At 52.6% G+C, this 18,670-nt stretch overlaps 1 protein-coding gene across 2 annotated transcripts in view; it reads left to right on the forward strand.

Annotated features, from left to right (window-relative positions):
- The first annotated feature begins 664 nt into the window (after window positions 1–664).
- SLIT1 (slit guidance ligand 1) overlaps window positions 665–18,670 on the forward strand; it is a 188,442-nt gene continuing 170,436 nt past the window's right edge. The window contains exon 1 of one of the 2 annotated variants that reach the window (XM_003904064.5): window positions 665–1,291. In XM_003904064.5, coding sequence (XP_003904113.3) covers window positions 1,095–1,291 — 197 coding nt within the window. In that variant the 5' untranslated portion in view covers window positions 665–1,094. The remainder of the gene's footprint in view (window positions 1,292–18,670) is intronic. The other variant, XM_009215076.4, reaches the window with a different exon arrangement.

Genomic DNA, 18,670 nt, shown 5'->3' on the forward strand with positions numbered 1-18,670 from the left:
GTATGGTACAAATGTGCCCTGCTGAGCAAGTGTCCCGATCAGAGCCATTCTCATACTGGGCATGGGGCTGGCTTGTTACCCTCTGAGAAGTGGGTGCATGGAGGTAGGAAGGAGACTGTACTTGGCCTAGCGCTTTCGTGGAGCGCCCCTCCCCGCCCGCCCCGCCCCCGGCAAAGCTCCACTCTCAAAGTCCAGGCTAAGTAAGGTTGGTGGCTTGAGGATGCCACCTGGGGCACAAGCACAGGGTTTCCCTTAACCAAGAATTGGCATAGCGAGTCAGATGGGGCCTAGAGGCCGATGCTGCCGTCGGGGGATGGGGGAAACGGGTCTGACCCCGCTGGAAGGCGTCCAAGCAGCAAAATAAGACCTCCCTCCCACCCTGCAATAGCAGCTGGGACCGCGGGTGCCGGGGTGCGTGCGTCTAAATGTGTGCATCCTCGCCGTGTGTGTGTGTGTGTGTGTGTGTGTGCATGTGCGCGCGCGTGTGTGTAGAGCCAGGACTTGGCAGGTCGAGCCACACCCCCCTTCCCTTCCCTCCCCTCCCCCGCAGCCCCCTGCCCGCTGGCGGCGCCTTGGAGGTTCCACCTTTGAAACTAGGCGGCTTGCAGCCGCGGAGTGGTCGTCGGGAGAGGGGGGCTGCGGGGGGAGGGCGGGGAGGAGCCCGGCCCTGGATGTGTGCTTTTCGATTGATGGATGACTGCCGGGTGGGAGCGAGCGCGCGGGTGTGTGTGTGATTGTGTGTGTGTGTGTGTGTGTGTGTGTGTGTGGTGTGCTTAGGGTGCGTGCGCGCGCGGGGCCTGCCCATTTTCCTCCTCGCAGCAGTCAGTTGGGAGCTGGAGGGAGGGAGAGGGAGACGCAGGCGGCGAAACGGCAGAGGAGCCGAGCGCCCTCCGCCCAAGGCGCCCTCCCTCCGTCCGCGCACAGGCGCCGTCGCTTGGAGGAGCAAGGTGCCTCCCAACCCGCAGGGGCGCCGCGCGCAAGCCCGCGGGTTCTTTGGTGGCTCTGCCCCGGGACTGCACCTGGAGGCGGCCCCGGACGGGGATGGTCAGCGGCTGCCGCCGTCTGGCTCGCGAGCGGGACGCCGTGAGGGCACCATGGCGCTGACGCCCGGGTGGGGGTCCTCCGCGGGGCCGGTCCGACCCGAGCTCTGGCTGCTGTTGTGGGCAGCCGCGTGGAGCCTGGGAGCCTCGGCGTGCCCCGCCCTCTGCACCTGCACCGGAACCACGGTGGACTGCCACGGCACGGGGCTGCAGGCCATTCCCAAGAACATCCCGCGGAACACCGAGCGCCTGTGAGTATGGCCCCCGCCCCTGGCTCCCTGGCTCCGAGGTTGCCCTCCAACCCAGACGCAATTCCGGACTTCGGGGTGGGGGCAGGACCACTGGGGCCCGCCTGGGCTCCGCAGCCCACAGACGGGTCAGTTCTTACTGGGGTCTTTCCCGAGCCAGGAGCCAGGAGCCAGGAGCGCCGTGGTTTCCCCTTCCCTGGGATTCAAAGGGCCCTCGGCGGGGTTGTCAGCTCCCGTCCTCACACCTGCACATTGCACTCCGCACCCGCCCTCCCCACTGCGCCAGCGCTTTATTCCTCCAGGGTGCCTGCGAACTGGTGCCAGAAAGCCTTCCTTGCACCCAGGAGGGACACTTCCCACACTGGCCAGGACAATGTCTCCTTTTGGGCACATGGGGCTACGGCCGCGTTCTGAGCCAGCTGCGCAGATTACCGCTCCCAGAGCTTGCTCCTGACGAAGGGCAGCAGGATGGGATGGAGGCGAAGTTTCTGGTCTGCCCCTTCTTCTCCATTGTTTGCCCCAGAGCCTTGAGAATTCTTCCCCTGCAGGTGCCACGCGTTGGTCCTCTACTCACCCGCCTCCCTCCACACCCAGTCATCCCCAACGCAGGCAGACAATGGGACCTGAGGGCTTTGGGTATGTGGCTTGGGGTGTGTAACATTCAGCACCCGGAAAGGGGTAGGTGTGTCTTGGATGGAGAACCGGGTGGATAATGCCAAGAGGTCAAGAGCTTGGAGAGGGGGGCCCAAGGTTAAAGATATTGACCATGACAAGTCATAAAAAAACAGCATTTCTCTTCCCCTGTTCCCTCTTACTCGTAAATTCTTGAGGAAACTTGACCCTTTTCTAGACCCACTAAGCTAGTAGGATGTGTGTGTGTGTGTGTGTGTGTGTGTTTGCGTGTGTGTATTTACAGACCTTTATACTTTGTTTTCTGTGAGTCTCCTGCATAATGTGTTTCTGTGTCAATTCCTAGTATTAAGGGGCCACCTTAATAGTGTGAGGCCATAAGAGTCCCCGTAATGGGCTGTGTGTGTGTGTAGATTTTGGTCACATGCAGGGCCTTTGTACTGCTCGCAGAGGTGACTGCACCAGGAGATTTTTGGACAGGGCTTTGGAGAAGGCTGCTGGCTCCTTTGAAACCTACTTACTCCTCCTTCCCACACTCCTTGGTGATTGCAGTGGCTCTCAGGAAAGGCATGCATATTTTGATAACTTTCGAGCACATTTTCATGGCCCCCAGCTGGTCAGAGACAGAAATCTGACCCTGAGGAGAGCTGTCTCCTGAATCAGACTCTGTACCAAGGCCAGCAATCAGTGAGCACATATTTGCCCCAGACTCTTCTTGGCTGCATCTGAAAAATTTCTGTGGAGGCTTCAGAGAATTTGCAATCTAGATGCAATCTAGATGGTGTGTGTGTGTGTGTGTGAATGCTTGTGTGTTACAGGGCTGGGGAGAGGTGGTACCAAACTGAGTTTCCCATGGGCAGTGTGTGCATTATCCTGTGTGGACCCGGAGAGGAACTGAGGGTCAGAAATCTGTCCAGAGGACCTCTGCGGTGGCCTGGTCACCCTCCATGCCTGTCCCCTCTGTACCTGCTCCCTGCTTCCCTTGCCTTGTCCACCGGAATTTCTCCTGAAGCTGCTATCCTGGTTGCAGCCTAGATCTAAGACACATTAGCTCCTCTTCTTTGCTTTTGAATCTTGAGTCTTAAAGTCATCTCCTCCATCCTTACTCACCACCTTTAGTGTTTAAGACTTCCATGAACTCTTTAGCTCTTTTGTGATCAGAGTGAGATGAAAGTGAAATTTCCTAGTACAGAGGAAAGAGGTGGCGTTCTGGGAGCTATACTACCTGGGTCCTCCAGCTCTGTCACCTATGAGCTGTGTGACCTTGGGCAAGTTACTTAACTTCTCTGAACCTTAGTTGCTTTCCATCAGGAAAATGGGGCTGAGGCGACATAAGGTATCTGGTTCTTGTGAGGATGGAAGATCATGTATGGGAAATGCCTGGTACCTTCTCATGCTCACTAAGTGAGAGCCATTATTACGATAGGATAGGGAGGGGAATCTCATTATTTTAATTCAGCAAATGTTTCTGAGCCAGGAACTGCCCTGGGTGCTGAGGTGTCAGCAGGGAGTGAGCCCATCCCTGTCCTCAAGGGGCACATGGTCTAGAGAACTGGGCAGAGGACCTCTAATGGTAAGCTCTCAGAAGAGGGCCCGGCAGCCTCAGGGAACAGGCTGTGGGAACACTGGGGTGAGAAGCCCTTTTCCAGAGTGAAGGGGTTTCTCAGAGGATGGGCCACTTTATCAAGGTTGGTTTGGATTTTGCCAAGCACAGAGGGCAGGCAATCTAGGCAGAGGGAATAGCTGGGCTCCAGGCCCAGCACATTCTGCTGCTTTTCAGGTCATGGGGTCTGCTTTCTTGCAGACCTCTTTTTTCCCCCCTTTTTTTGTAGAGATGAGGATCTAGCTATGTTGCCCAGGCTGGTCTCAAACTTCTGGGCTCAAGCAATCCTCCTGCCTCCGCCTCCCAAAGTGCTGGGATTACAGGTATGAGCATAAGCAAAAAGCCAGCAGGTGTGAGCATGAGCCAAAAGCCTGCAGGTGTGAGTATGAGCCAAAAGCCTGCAGGTGTTGAGTATGAGCCAAAAGCCTGCAGGTGTGAGCGTGCCTGGCCCGATATGGGAAGATGGACCAGCTTGTCCCTGGGGCTGAAACATGCTGTGGCCAGTGGCCAGTGAGTGGAGTGGGACTTGAGGCTGGAAAGAGATGTTGGGAAGGGTCAGGAAACCTTTCTATATGTGAACTTTTCCTCTGGAATTGCTAGTTGGAATCCAGGGGTGAGTTATCCTGGGGAAGTGGAGCAGGTCTGATCTGTGCCATGTGGGCAAAGCTTCCTGGACTGGGAAAGTGCAGGGAGCCCGCCTGTTCTCCAGGCAGCCCGTGAAAGAGCTGCTCGAAGAGGAAAAGAACATCTTGAAAGAGGCCTTGGTAAGAGCCCAGGCAGACTCAAAATAACTGTGGCAAATGCTCTCTCTAATCAATATGAGTGTTGTGCAGTATCAGAGCCTGAAACAGTGGCTTCTTCTGAGGCTGTGAAATTTTTATGGACTGCAGCTGTGCATTTGCCTTTTGTCCTTTGGGCAGTTTCTGCGGCAGCCTGTGAGGCCTGGCAACTTTATGATCATATATTCTATAACTCTGGGTCCAGGCGTGTCCCCCGAAATGGAAAGAAATTGTTATTGGTTTGCTGTGGGGACTTTGGGGAAGAGGTTGGGTAGGCCCCAGAGCTGCTGAGGAAATTGGTTCAGCCAGAGGGGCTGTGGGGCTGGTCAGCTGGGCAGCGAAGGGATGCTAAATAATTCACTGTAATGAACAATTAAAATACAGAGCCAGGGCTGGGAGAGGCGGCGGAGGAGGCCCAGGAAGCTTCCTCTCTTTGTATTGCCCAGGCGCAGAGGGACCCAGCCATGGTCACCATTAAGTTATTTTTTTTTCTTCCACAACGACCTTGACTTTCAGTTGGACTTGATTTTTAATTACAAAAATCTTTTAACTAGAGTGTCCAGGAGAGTGTGAGAGTGCAGTATGCGTGGACATCGCTGGTGCCCCCAGCCCTCGGCACACTGGGTATTTGAGGCTTGTGGAAGATTCCCCGTGTGGGTGCAGAGAGGGGAAGTTGCCTGAGGATGGAGGGAGGCAGGCAGGGCCTTTGGGAAGGCCTACTGTTCTTTCTTTGCCTCCAGGCCCAGCACATTCTGCTGCTTGTCAGGTCTTTTTTTCCCTTTTTTTGTAGAGATGGGGATCTAGCTATGTTGCCCAGGCTGGTCTCAAACTTCTGGCTCAAGCAATCCCCCTGCCTCAGTCTCCCAAAGTGCTGGGGTTACAGGCATGAGCCACTGTGCCCAGCCTTGCCGTCCTCCTTATGTGCCCTTCCCTCCTTGCCAGTTCGCCCACCCTGCCCTATCTCCATGCCTGCTCTAGAGGCCTGGGAGGCCCTCTCTAGACTCAGCTCCCTGAGCTCGAGGTCTCATTTAACAGGGCTGAGTGGTCACACATAAGGGAGGCTGCCCAGGGCACCTGAGGCTGATCCTCTGGGGAGCCTGTTTGAAATTCCAAATAATAATTGTATGGTGACCTTGGTAAATGAGGTCAGGGGCCACTGCAGCCACATCTGCCATCAGGGCCTGGTTGGATCTGAGCAGGCCACCAGGGTCTCCTGCAGCAGAGACCTGAGCTGTGCAGGGGAGGTTCCTCCTGGCAGGGCAAGAGTCCCCTGCTTGCTTAGGCTTTGGTGTGGCTGCCAGCACACTGGCTTATTGCTGGGCTCTGAATGACTGGTGTTAGGACCCCCATTCTGTGCCTCTCCCTGCTCTGAGACCCAGTTTCCCCATCTGTAAAAGGGGATGATGACAGCTGTGCAGGTTGATAGTGAGCAGTGAGTGAGGCAACGTGTCACACTTGGCACATGGCTGGTGTTCGCCCTTGCCTTGGCCTCTGGGGCTGATGACACCTACTACCTCAAAGGGCCTTTGCACTCACTCATGCTATGGTTGTGAAAATGCTTTGTGATTCAATCGTTAGGATATTATTGTTATTATTTGGAAAGCTCAAGCTAGAGGCTCAAGGGTTTGGGTGGGGCAGAAGAGAGCTCGGGAGGTAAGGATTTGAGCGCTGGCTCTCTTGCAGTCTGTCTGCTTAGAGCGCAGTCTGTCTATTTAGAACACTCATTTACCTTTCCTGGGCATCTCTGCCCCTTTCCCTGGGGATTTGGAGACAGAGGGGGGACCGTATGCAGGGCGGGTGGTCCTGATGGCAGGGCTGTGAAGCCAGACTGCCTAGGTTTTTAACCCCACTCTGCCACTCAGCAGCTGGGAAGGCCTTGGGCAAGTGATGGGGTTTAATTCCCTCATTCAACAGATAGCTATCTATTGAACGTCTGCATTGTGCCGGGTGAATAGTGCCGGACGGAAACAGAAACCCCAGTTTTAGTCCAGCAGGGGAGATAGAGATGAATGACATAATATAAGAATAAGCACATAACTGCAAGCTGGGATAAGTGGTCTGGAGGAAAGGGCGACTTCTCAGAACCCCATTTCCTTGCCCATAAAGTGGGGATGATGATAGGGCCTGCTTCAAAGGGTGGTCATGAGGATTAAATGCGGTAATGCTCACAGAGGCGCTTCGCACAGGACCTGGCAGACAGCGAGTGCCCAATAAATGGTAGTATTATTATTGTTATTAAAGTGACAGAGAATTGCAGGGATGTGAAGGAAATTTGGGCGTCATGCTGGATCCCAGGGTGGCCCTCCTCTTCCTCATCAGGCAGCCGATGGGAACCCTGGGGCACAAGCGGGGGTGCTGATGTTCCTCGGTGCCCCTTCTTGTGCGGGGCGGGCGGGCTGTCGGTGGTCCAGGCTGCCCGAGGCTGCCAGCAGGGGCGGCCGTGCTCTTTTGGGGCTGGGCCGCTCCTGCATTATTGGGAGCAGACGGGTGCTTGGCGGAGTTGCCGCCTCCAGTTCTGTGCCGGCATTAGCAGCTCGGCGGGGCTCTTGCTTAATGGGATTTTCTTCCGAAATGCTGTAATTATCGCCATACAAATACTTATTACCCAGAGCAGATGACGGCCGGGCCTTGGGCAGTAGCCAGGGAGCTGGGCTGTGCTGGGGGGCGGGGAGGGTGTGGAGAATTGGCTCCTCTTTTTGACGGAGCTCATGACCCCCTCCTCTCCTTTCTGAAACCCAGCCTGTGGCGGACAGACAGCTGTTGGGCACCTGCAGGGTGCATAGAGTCATTGAGAGAGGCCTGAGGAGCTTTCAGCCTGGTGAGGGAGAAAGAACAAATGTGTAAGGATGTCCGTAGAGACGAGGAGCACAGTGGCTACCAGCCCAGGCTTCAGTACGAGAATGGCCCAGTTTGCATCCTGGCTTCATCACCTATCAAGAGATCTTAGACAACTCACTGGCGGCTCAGCTTACTCATCTGTAAAATGGGACCAGTGGCAGCATTTACCTCATAGGGCTGTGTAGTTCAGATGAGATGATTTTTTTTGAGACGGGGTCTCACTATATTCCCCAGGCTGGTCTCAAATTCCTGGGCTCAAGCGATCCTCCCACTCAGCCTCCCGAGTAGCTGGAACTACAGGCATGCATCACCTTGCCCAGCTAATTTCTTAGTTTTGATAACTGTCCATGGTTATGAAAGAGGTTAATGCTAGGGAAAGCTGGCTGAAGGCAGCAAGAATAAAGATTAATAATTAGAATAGAGCAATGCCTGGCACATAGTCAGTGCCCCATCAGTGTGGAGATGAGTCTGATGAGAGTCGCTCGATGGGAAGGAGGGATTGGATTGTTGCTGTGTTGTGGAGGTAGGGTTTGAACCGGGCCTTGAAGACTGGGCAAGACTTAGGTTAAGTAGTAAGGGGAAGTGAGGGTAAGGGAGTTTGGGAGCATTCAGAAGGTATGTGGCATGTATTTGGGAAGGAGAGTGAGAAGCAGACCCCCCTGAGGGGCGAAGATTTGTGTTGGTGAGTTCTGGGAGAGGAGATTAAAGAAATGGGTGGGCACCTAGGCCATGGGACAGGGAAATGGGGGTCCCCAGAGGGGGTGTGTAAAACTTTTTATTAAATTTTAAAAAACAAATAAATGATTTTTAATAAACTTATGGTCTTGTGCAAACATCACAATCCAATTTGCTTTATCATAATCACACACACACACACACACACACACTTTCTCTCTCCTCTATCACACACACTAATAGGTAATTTTTTTCCTGAACTATTTAATAATAGCTTGGAGACATTGTAAGTTTTTTCCTTTAAATACTTGGTGGGTGTTTTCTAAGAACAATAAGGCTATCAACATCAGAAAATTAAACATCGGTGCAAAACTATACTCCAGAATTCACACTCAGTTTTTATCAATTGCCCGGATAATGTCTTTCATGGCTGTTTTTTCCCAGGTCCACAATCCTGCCAGAATCACACATGGCATTTAATGGTCATGGTCTTTAGTCTCCCTTAATTTGGAAGAGTTCCTCAGCCTTTCTTTGTTTTTCTTGACTTTGACATTATTGATATATGCAGGCCGGTTATTTTGCAGAATGCTCCTCAGTTTGACTTCATTTGATCTTTCCTCACGGTTACATTTGGGTTACACATTTTTGCTGGGAACGCCAAATAATGACTCTGTGTCCTTCCTGGTGCACCATGTCAGAAGGCAGGTGATGTCGGTTTGTGCCAGTATTGGTGATTTTGTCTTTAATCACTTGATAAGTTGATGTCTGCCAGGCTTCTCTGCTGAGAGGTTGTTGTTTTCTTCTTTGGTATTAACAGGTAATTTGTTGGGGGATTGTTTGAAGCTAAGTGCACATTCTGTTTCTCATCAAGCTTTCATCCCCCTAGTTTTAGCATTCATGATGATTTTCAACTCCATCATTTGTTCTCTATTAGTTAACTTTCTACCGTAAGAAAGAACTTTCCCTTCTCCCTCATCTGTTTTTTCTTTTTTCTTTTTTTTTTTTGAGATGGAGTTTTTGCTCTGTTGCCCAGGCTGGAGTGCAGTGGCACAATTTCGATTCACTGCAACTTCTACCTCCCGGGTTCAAGCGATTCTCCTGCCTCAGCCTCCTGAGTAGCTGGGATTACAGGCACCCACCACCATGCCTGGCTAATTTTTGTATTTTTAGTAGAGACGAGGTTTCACCATGTTGGTTAGGCTGGTCTCAAACTCCTGACCTCAGGTGATCCACCCACCTCGGCCTTCCAAAGTGTTGGGATTACAGGCTTGAGCCACTGCGCCAGGCTTGCTTTCCTTCTTTTTTATGGTTTCGTAGTACTGTGTAGTGTATATGTACCACATTTTCTTTCTTTTTTTTTTTGAGACGGAGTCTCTGTCACCCAGGCTGGAGTGCAGTGGCGTGATCTCGGCTCACTGCAAGCTCCACCTCCGGGGTTCACGCCGCTCTCCTGCCTCAGCCTCCCGAGTAGCTGGGATTACAGGCCCCCGCCACCATGCCCGGCTGATTTTGTGTATTTTTAGTAGAGACGGAGTTTCTTTTTCTTTTTTTTTTTTTGAGACGGAGTCTCGCTCTGTCGCCCAGGCTGGAGTGCAGTGGCTGGATCTCAGCTCACTGCAAGCTCCGCCTCCCGGGTTCACGCCATTCTCCGGCCTCAGCCTCCCGAGTAGCTGGGACTACAGGCGCCCGCCACCTCGCCCGGCTAGTTTTTTGTATTTCTTAATAGAGACGGGGTTTCACCCTGTTAGCCAGGATGGTCTCGATCTCCTGACCTTGTGATCCGCCCGTCTCGGCCTCCCAAAGTGCTGGGATTACAGGCTTGAGCCACCGCGCCCGGCCGTAGAGACGGAGTTTCACCGTGTTAGCCAGGATGGTCTCGATCTCCTTACCTTGTGATCTGCCCGCCTTGGCCTCCCAAAGTGCTAGGATTACAGGCGTGAGCCACCGCACCCGGCCCACATTTTCTTTATCCAATCTGCTGTTAATGTCCTGCCACCACCTTGACTTTAACATGGTTAGACTGATTTTGGACTTCTGACTTCCAGAACTGAAAGATAATACATTTGTGTTACTTTCAGCCACTAGTGTATGATAATTTGTCATAGGAATCTACTACAGTCATAGAGTTCAAAGCTATTGCAGAGGCCAAGATACGAGGGGAAGTGGGTCTGGACCAAGGCAGAGAGAGCAGAGAGAGTAAGTGGGAACGGCCTGGCGGACTCTGAGGCTCGAGCCTGAGAGAGTGATCCTGGGACTGGAATAAAGCTGGAAAAGGGCGACTGATCCTGGAGGAGAAGTTGTGAATTTGGCTTTTGCCTGTTTTCTTTGAACTGCCACTAAAAATCTACGTGAAAAAGATGGCCCCAGAGGTCGTGATGGGGAAGGTTACTCAGGAGAGTATTCAGGCTGGAGAGAGAGATGGGGGGACCCTCAGGGGAAGCGCTTCAACCTATGAAGGCAGTGGAACAGAAACTTTGGTAGGAATAAGGATCTCCTGGGAGGCTGGCACAAAATGCAGATTCCCAGCCCATCCTAGAGGTGCTGGCTCTGTAGATCTTCAGCAAGGCGATTCCGGTGATTTGGATTCTGGAGTGCCTAGGACGCAGTTTAAGAAACACTGCTTGGTGCTGGGGTTTCCTGGAGAAGAAAGCACATCCTTCGAGGACTTACACACATTAGCTCCCACCCACATTAGAGGGCAGGAGGAAGGGAAGGCGTCGAAGGAAGAGATGGTGGAGAGGCGGGAGGAACTCCTGTCCTGTGTTTGACAGCGGGGAGCCCTGGCTACACGTTTGTGGATTTGAACCTGGGCCGAATGGTTATTGCAAAGGCCAAAGAAGGAGTTTGGTGAAGAGGAGGAGGGTTAGCAGCGTGGAAAGCATTCAGTCTGTCTGAGGAGGAGGTCCAAGGAAAGCTTCTGGAACATGAGATCGGGGTCACTGGTAAAGCGGGCAGAGCAGTTTCCTGGGAGAAGCGGAAGGCAGGAGGCAGATGGCCGGCAGCGAGTAGGTGGTAAGGAAGTTTGCAGAGGAGAAGACAGGCACGGGAGCTCTGAAGGGGAGCAAGCTCAGGAGAGAGTTGCTTGCAGCATAGAGGCAGGTGGACTGGAGTCTCTTGGAGAGGGAAGGAGGGAGCCTTGGGGTCTTGGGGAATGCGGGAATGGGGAGAGCTGGCGATGGGCCAGAGAAGGACAGAGGCAGAGAGAGGTGAGAGGGAATTTTGATGGTAGCTGTGGTCATGGTCGTGGCTTAGAGCCCCTCCCTCTCGCCAGCCTCAAATGAGCTGCTTTACCAGAGTCCCTCTTTTACTCCTCATAACACTCCTGGGAGGAAGGTATTATTCACCTCTGCTTTGCAGATGAGAAGAAGGTTCAGAGAGGTGGAGCCATCTGCCCAGGGTTGAACAGCCAGCTGATAAGTGGTATGCTGAGATTCCCTGAGTCTTGAGGCTCTGAGACGTGCCTGTGTTTAGTTTTTAAATTTGACTTCTGCTCTGTAGTCTTAATGAGGCCTGACTTCATTCACTCATTCCTTCATTATTTGCCAGACATTCATTCAGTATCTACAAAACACTTGCCAGCTGAGCATTGGGGCTGTAAAGGCAAATTGGCCGTGATTGATTCCCGCCTGCACATGTTTGCTGGGTGGACCCAAGTTGCAGGCTGGTATAGGGAGCAAGGTGTCTGGTCTGGGGTAGAGAATGGTGAGCAGAGTTGGGCAGATTCAGGGAGGTGGTGGTGCAGGAGGAGGTCAGTGGTGGATGGCCTCCCAGGGGCCTGCATGGATAGAGAGCATGGAGGCCTAGGGGCTGTCAGTGGAGCCCTGGGTGCAGGGCTGTGGTTTGGGAGTAGGCCACAGACCTGGGAAGGGGATTGGCAAGAGCAAGGTGGGGCCTCAGAAGTGAAGGGATTGGGGTACACTTTGGGCCTCAGGACAGAATCCCATGGAGTTGGGATTAAGAGCTGGGCCCTGACTACCTCACACCCACTAGGATTGCGACTGTCAAAAAAACAGAAAATAAGTGTTGACAAGGATGTGCACACTGTTGGTGGGAATGTGAAATGGTGCAGCTACTGTGGAAAACAGTATGGCGATTCCTCAAAAAATTAACAATAGAATCACCATATGACCCAGCAATTTCACTTCCAAGTAAATACCCAAAAGAACTGAATGCAGAGTGGTTTCTGTATATAGAATAGAGTATGATTCAGCCTTAAAAAGGACATTCTGACACATGCTACAACATGGATGAACCTTGAGGACATTGTGCTGGGTGGAAAAGCCAGTCATAAAACGACAAACGATCTCACATATCTGAGGTACCCAGAGGAGTCACATTCAGAGACAGACGGTAGAAGGGCAGTTGCCAGGGACTGGTGGAGAATGGGGGAGCTCTGTAGCATAGAGTTGCACTTTGCAGGTGAAAAAGTTCTGGAGATTGGTTTGCACAACAATCTGAATATATACATTTTAAAGTAGTACAGTACACTACAGAACTAACTATGCACTTAAAAATGATTAAGATGGTAGGTTTTATATTATGTATATTTTTACCACAATTAACAACTAAATTTTTTTTTTTTTTTAAAAGAGCTGGGTCCTGGGGTCAGATGTGCCAGAGCTCAAGTCCTGCTCCTCAACCAGCTGGGTGACCTGAAACAGGTCATCTAAACTCTTTAGGCCTCAGTGCCCTCATCTATCAGTCAAGACTGACAAGGAGCCTCTGAGCCAGGCACTACTGTGAGGCTTAAATGAGCTGGCTTGGTTGGGATACTACTGTAGCAATTGCTGTTTCTCCAGCCAAGGAAACAAGATGGGTCCCCAGGAGCCCAGGCGCAAGGGTGGAGTGGATCGGTAGCAAATGGGCCCTGGCATGGGGTCCCTGCCTCCTCCTCCTTGGGGCTTCCCCACTGATCACATGTCAGAGGGTGGTCCCAGGCTGGAGTTGGTGTCTGGCTGTGGCTCAGACTGGTGGGTTGGAGAACTGGGATGCTGGGAGCCCTGACTCCTCACCTACTGAGGCCTGAGGATGTGGGGAAGGCCCAGCTGGCTGACGGGAGTGCGTGCAAAGCCTCGACCATGGTATGCCAGCAGCCCGTGGGCTCAGTGGGCAGGGTTGTTCTGGCAGCCTGTATTCAGTGAGCACCTACTATGTGCCAGGTATCCTCACAGGTGCCAGGGATACAGCAGTGAGCAAACCAGCTGCGGCCTCTCCCCTTGCAGGTAGCTGGGAAACTGGCCTTAGACAAAGGACTTCCTATTTTTTTTTGAGACGGAGTCTCGGCCGTGTCACCCAGGGCTGGAGTGCAGTGGCGATCTTGGCTCACTGCAAGCTCCTCCCAGGTTCAGGCCATTCTTCCTGCCTCAGCCTCCCAGTAGCTGGGACTACAGGCGCCACCACCGCTAGTTTTTGTATTTTTAGTAGAGACGGGTTTCACCATGTTAGCCAGGATGGTCTCATCTCCTGACTCGTGATCCTCCCGCCTCGGCCTCCCAAAGTGCTGGGATTACAGGCTTCTGACATCATACCGCCAAAGGATCTCCCTATTGACCTGCAACTCCAATGGCTGTCCGAGCTCCAGAGGAGATAAGTGGGCACCTGGGGAAGCTGGTTTAGAGGAGGGCGTTTGACTGGAGGCCTGAAGGCTGTTCGGACAGGGAGCCTGGTGCATGTGCTGGGGCAGGGGAAGAGCTTGCTGAGCTCTAGGCTGCTCCAGGCCAGAAGGAAGCACTGATATTGAAGGGAACGGGGGAGCAGAGTGGAAGCCCTGCAGCTGGGGGGCTGGTATTTTCCTATTAAAGGGCTGAGGAATAATTATTCTTCTACCCCGTAGGCCAAGGCAGGCTGGCCAGAGGCCTTCGCCCTTCGGGAGCCACAGCTACCCTTTCCTTGGGGTCAGATTGTGTGCTCACTCTGCCCTTCTGGGCTCAGGTCTCCAGGACTTCAGAGTCCTCCAATACCTACCAAGGCTTGCAGCTGTGCTCACAGATCCCTCTGTGACCCCCTTCTTCCCCATCAACCTCAATTCCTGGAAACCCCAGGCTGCACCCACTGGGGCCTCAGGCCCTCCTGCCTCACCGCTGCTTGAGGCCAATGCTGGCTTTGCTCAGATCCTTGTTACCCCTTCTTGAGCCTGGGCGGTCAAGGCTGCAGTGAGCTGTGATCATGCCCCTGCTCTCTAGCCTGGGCTACAGAGTGGGACCCTGTGTTAAAAAAAAAAAAAAAAAAAAAGGGTGGAGCTGGGATTCCAGCCCAGGCCTGTGCCTTCAAGGCCTGAGTTATTTGGCCCAAAGACTGAACCACTTGGATTGGCTTCCCAGCTCTGACACTCAACCTGTAGGCTCCATTTCCTCATCTGTAAGGTGATGAGAAAGACGCCTACTTCCAAGGGATGTTGTGAGAAGTACGTGGAGCTCATGTTTATGAAGCAGCCAGGCCAGTGCTGCCCCGTGGAAGGGACCTGCCCCATTCCACCGGCTACCCTGGCTCTCCTGAAGACTGAGACCACCCCCGAGCAGGAGGAAGACAACCCGTCCTTTCCTCTTTCCTCCTGAGGGTGTCTGGAATCACCCAGCTGTCTCACTTAGCAGCTTGGACCCTAAGGACGCGATTTCCTTGCTCATATTGGGCTCACTTATGAGAATGGAAGGACCTGGAAGAGAGGAAGTTGTTGGTAACATGGGAGCATCCTCTGCGTGGAGCTCTTTTGGGGTGATGTCCATTTGGGGAGAACATTTCTTTTCCTATTTCTCTCTTTCTAAATTTCTCTCTCTCTCTCTCCCTCTCCCTCCCTCCTTTCTCTCTCTCTCTTTCTTTTTTTCTTTTTCTTTTAGCAGGGTTCTTGCTCTCTTGCCCAGGCTGTAGTATAGTGGTGCAATCGTAGCTCATTGCAGCCTCAACCTCCTGGGCTCAAGTGATCCTCCTACCTCAGCCTCCCAAGTAGCTGAGATGACCATGCCTGGCTAATTAAAATAAAATTTTATTTGTAGAGATGGGGTCTTGCTGTGTCACCCAGGATGATCTCAAGCAATTCTCCTCTCTTGGAGTCCCAAAGCACTAGGATTATAGGAGTGAGCTGTCATGCCTGGCTGGGGAGAGCATTTCTTAATGTGTGTGTGTTTATTTTTGGAGTAGGGAGACAAAGAAACATGGAAAACCTGCTCAACTAATGCTATTTAAAATGTCAATTTTAATGCAAATTCTTTCCTGTATTCAAGAAATACTTATTGAAACATCTATCATGTGCCATGTTCTGTGTTGCACCCTGGGTGTACAATAGCAATAAAACATAGTCTGTGTCCCCAGGTTGCTTCTAATCTCATGTGGAGGCTGGGACATCAGTCAGGGAATCCTCCAAATCAGTATAAATTGACTCTGACTGGGGGAGGTGGCTCAGGCTTGTAATCCCAGCACTTTGGGAGGCCGAGGCAGTTGGATCATTTGAGGTCAGGAGTTGGAGACCAGCCTGGCCAACATGGTGAAACCCTGCCTCTACTAAAAATGCAAAAAAATGTAGCTGGGTATGGTGGTAGGTACCTGAGAATAGCTTCAGCCTGGGAGGTAGAGGTTGCAGTGAGCTGAGATTACACCACTGCACTCTGGCCTGGGTGACAGATTCTATCTCAAAAACAAAACAAAAACAAAAACAAAAAACAATTGGCTCTGATTTGTGCTACAAAGGAGAGGGTCAGGGCGCTCTGTGGGCCTGTGATAGGAAGGTTTGCCAATTGGAGTTCATAGGCAAAGAGGAAGGAAGGAGCATTCTAGGCAGAGGGAGTAGGAAGTCAGAAGGAGCATGGGGCGGGCTGGGTTGGTGGGCACAGAACAGACCACTCAGGAGCTTGTAGTTCACGGTAAGTAGATTTTTTTTTTTTTTTTTTTGGTAAGGTGGAGTTTTGCCCTGTCACCCAGGCTGGAGTGCAGTGGCATAATCTTGACTCACTACAACCTCCGCCTCCTGGGTTCAAGCAATTTTCCTGCCTCAGCCTCCCAAGTAGCTGGGATTACAGGCACCTGCCACCATGCCCTGCTAATTTTTGTATTTTTAGTAGAGACAGGTTTTGCCATGTTGGCCAGGCTGGTCTCTAACTCCTGACCTCAGGTGATCCACTTGCCTCAGCCTCCCAAAGTCCTGGGATTACAGGCATGAGCCACCGCGCCCGGCCACTAAGAAGATTTGTCTTGATTCCAAGAGCAATGGAGATCCATTGAAGGCTTTAAGTGCAGAGTGACATGATCAGATTTGCATCTTGAAAAGACCACTCTGGCTGTGGCTTGGAGAGCAGATTGGAGGGGGGCCAAGGTGAACGTGGGGAGCCTGTGAGGCAGCGCTGCAGGGTTCGGGCTCGAGGACAGAGGCGTGGGGCGGGTGTGGAAGCTGGCGGGTGGGATGTGGGAAATGCACCCGGGCCAGCCTGCAGGTTGGGGTGTTAGGCCTCTGTGGGCCCCTTTACTGCTGTCTGGGCAGTGGCTGGGGAGGGAATTTCTTTCTTTCCTCCGTTCTCTCTGTCTGACTCTGTAGACTCTCAGCGCCGCAGCCTCGGCCAGGGTAAGATTTCAAAGCAAAGAGCTGGGTGTACCATTCCCGAGCAGGCTTGTCTTATTCGGTGATAGCGTGCGTTCGTTCGTTCGTTCTTTGTTTGTTTGTTTCTTTCTTTCTTTCTCTCTCTCCTTTCTTTCTTTCTTTTTCTTTCTTTCTTCCCTGCAGGAAGGGTAAGCCTCTCACCTTTCACCACAAGGTGGTGAGCCATCCACCACAGGCTGTGATGAGGAAGGAACGTTCTAGTCCCTGAGGTAACAGGAGTGGCTGGAGCTCCAGGGTGAGAAATTGCGAAGCTGGCGCCAGGAGCCCCCAGAACAGCCCATGAGGGGCCCAGGGAGTTTATTCCTGCAGCCCCAGGAAATCCCAGGGTTTCTTTTGGTTCCTCACAAATACCCAGAGACTGGGGATCAAATTCTTGTTTCCTGAGAGGATTCAAGACATCCTTATGTGTTTTTGTTTTTTCCTTGGTAACTTTGCTTCGGAGGATTTTCTCCAAAATCTTTTGCCACCGAGGTTTTCCTTTTAGGCTAGGACCACACAGGAACGGAGGGAAATCAGGGCCGTTTGCCACTGAGCATTTTTCCTCCTTGGGGAGAAGGATGGGTGTAAACTCATGACTTTTGGAAGAGGGAGAACTGTCTTAGGGTGTCTTCCCTGGTCTTCAGCTTCCTGGGTCCTGCAGGGAAGTGAGTGACTCTTCCCAGTTCAACTTGGCCCTGCCAGTCCAGCACCGGCTGGAGCTGAGCCAGGGGACGCCACCTCCTGGTGGAGCCATAGTCCTGGAGGAAAATCACAGCAGTGGCAGTAGTCAAGATAATCGCAGCAGGTAATAATGCTGTAGAGAGCACGAATTGTGTGCCGGGCATTATTCTTGTGTTTTAGAAATATCAAGACATTTAAACTTCACCACATCTCCAAGTGGTGGGTCTTACCATCATCCTCATTTTATAAATGGGGAAACTGAGGCATAGAAAAGCTAACTTACGTGCCCAAGGTCACACAGCCAGTGTAATGGTGGAGCAGGAATTTGAAGCCGGATGGTCTGGCTCCAGAGCCCACACTCTTGGCGACTAAGAACACTTAGCTCAGCCTGGCGGGGGAGCCCCCGAAATTGTTGTGTAGGCAGAGCACATGGTTTCATTACGGAGCCCCAGTGCAGCCGTGTCCTCTACAAAGCCCTCAAGTTATGTTCTTCAGCTCTGTCCAAGGCATAGCCACTCGAGGTGAGGGCATGGGATGAGGGGACAGAGGGAGAGTCCAGCAACATGAGGACTTGTGACGTAGGAGACAGAACGTGGAATCACACTGGCTGGGGTCTGATCCTGCCCCACCACTTATTAGCCGTGTAGCACCATGCAAGTTGCTTCATGCATCCGTGCCTCCGTTTCCTCCTCAGCAAGTTGGAGAGCGTATGACTGCCGTTATAGGTTGTGAAATGAGAGTGAAATGAGATGAAGCATGCTTAGGGTCAGAGCCTGGAGCCTGAACACAGTTGGTGCCCAGGAAGAAGTGGCAGGTATGGGCTCTAGTGGCAAAACCTCAGGGAGCCCAGGTGGGCTCTGGATCTTGGGATCTTCCTGAGACTTGAGGCTGGGACCTGCCCGAGTGGGCCCACTCCACCAGCTGTCCTGGCTGCCCTGGGCTTAAGGTCCTAGCAGCATCTCCCAGTCTCCCCTGGCAGCTTGCTGGGGGAGGGGATTCCGTGGCAACATTGAGGACCTCCCATTGGAGGAATCAGATGCGACAGGAAAATGTCCTCCTTGCCTTATTCTAGCAACCTTTGATGAGGGGAAGTAGCTGGCTTAGGTTGTGAACTTGATCCTGGTGGGAGAGAGGGTGGGCTACCCCGTGGAGGTCACTTTCTCAGCCTAAGTGGCAATAATACCTCCTTAGGCAGCAGCCGTCAGACCTGGGAGCTTAGTGAGAGCTCTCAGACTGCAGGCTGGGGTGAGGGGCTCTCCCCTGAGAGGAGGCATTAAGCTCTGCGTTAGACAGCAAGGCTGATGGGGGCAGGCTGGGATGGGCTTGGGCCTCTTTTGACATTCTGTCCCGGAAGCAGGGTCCCCAAGGGAGAGGCTGTGCTTGCCTTGCTGTCTGTGCCGTTGTCTTTTTCTCCCTGCTTGTCTTAGGTCTTGTGTGGAGTGGGGTGTAGGAAGTGAGAAACAGGAGTGGGACTAAGGAATGCACCCCTGCACCTGCACTGTGGGGGCTGGTACAAAAGGGTAAGAAGAGAGGTGTGCTAATGTGGGGTGTCATCAGAATGTCCTCTCCACCTCTGTCCTGCCTTAGTGGGAATTCCATCCTCAGGGATTCTT

This window comes from Papio anubis, chromosome 11 (genome assembly GCF_008728515.1).
Source record: "Papio anubis isolate 15944 chromosome 11, Panubis1.0, whole genome shotgun sequence".
Classification (NCBI taxonomy): Eukaryota; Metazoa; Chordata; class Mammalia; order Primates; family Cercopithecidae; genus Papio; species Papio anubis.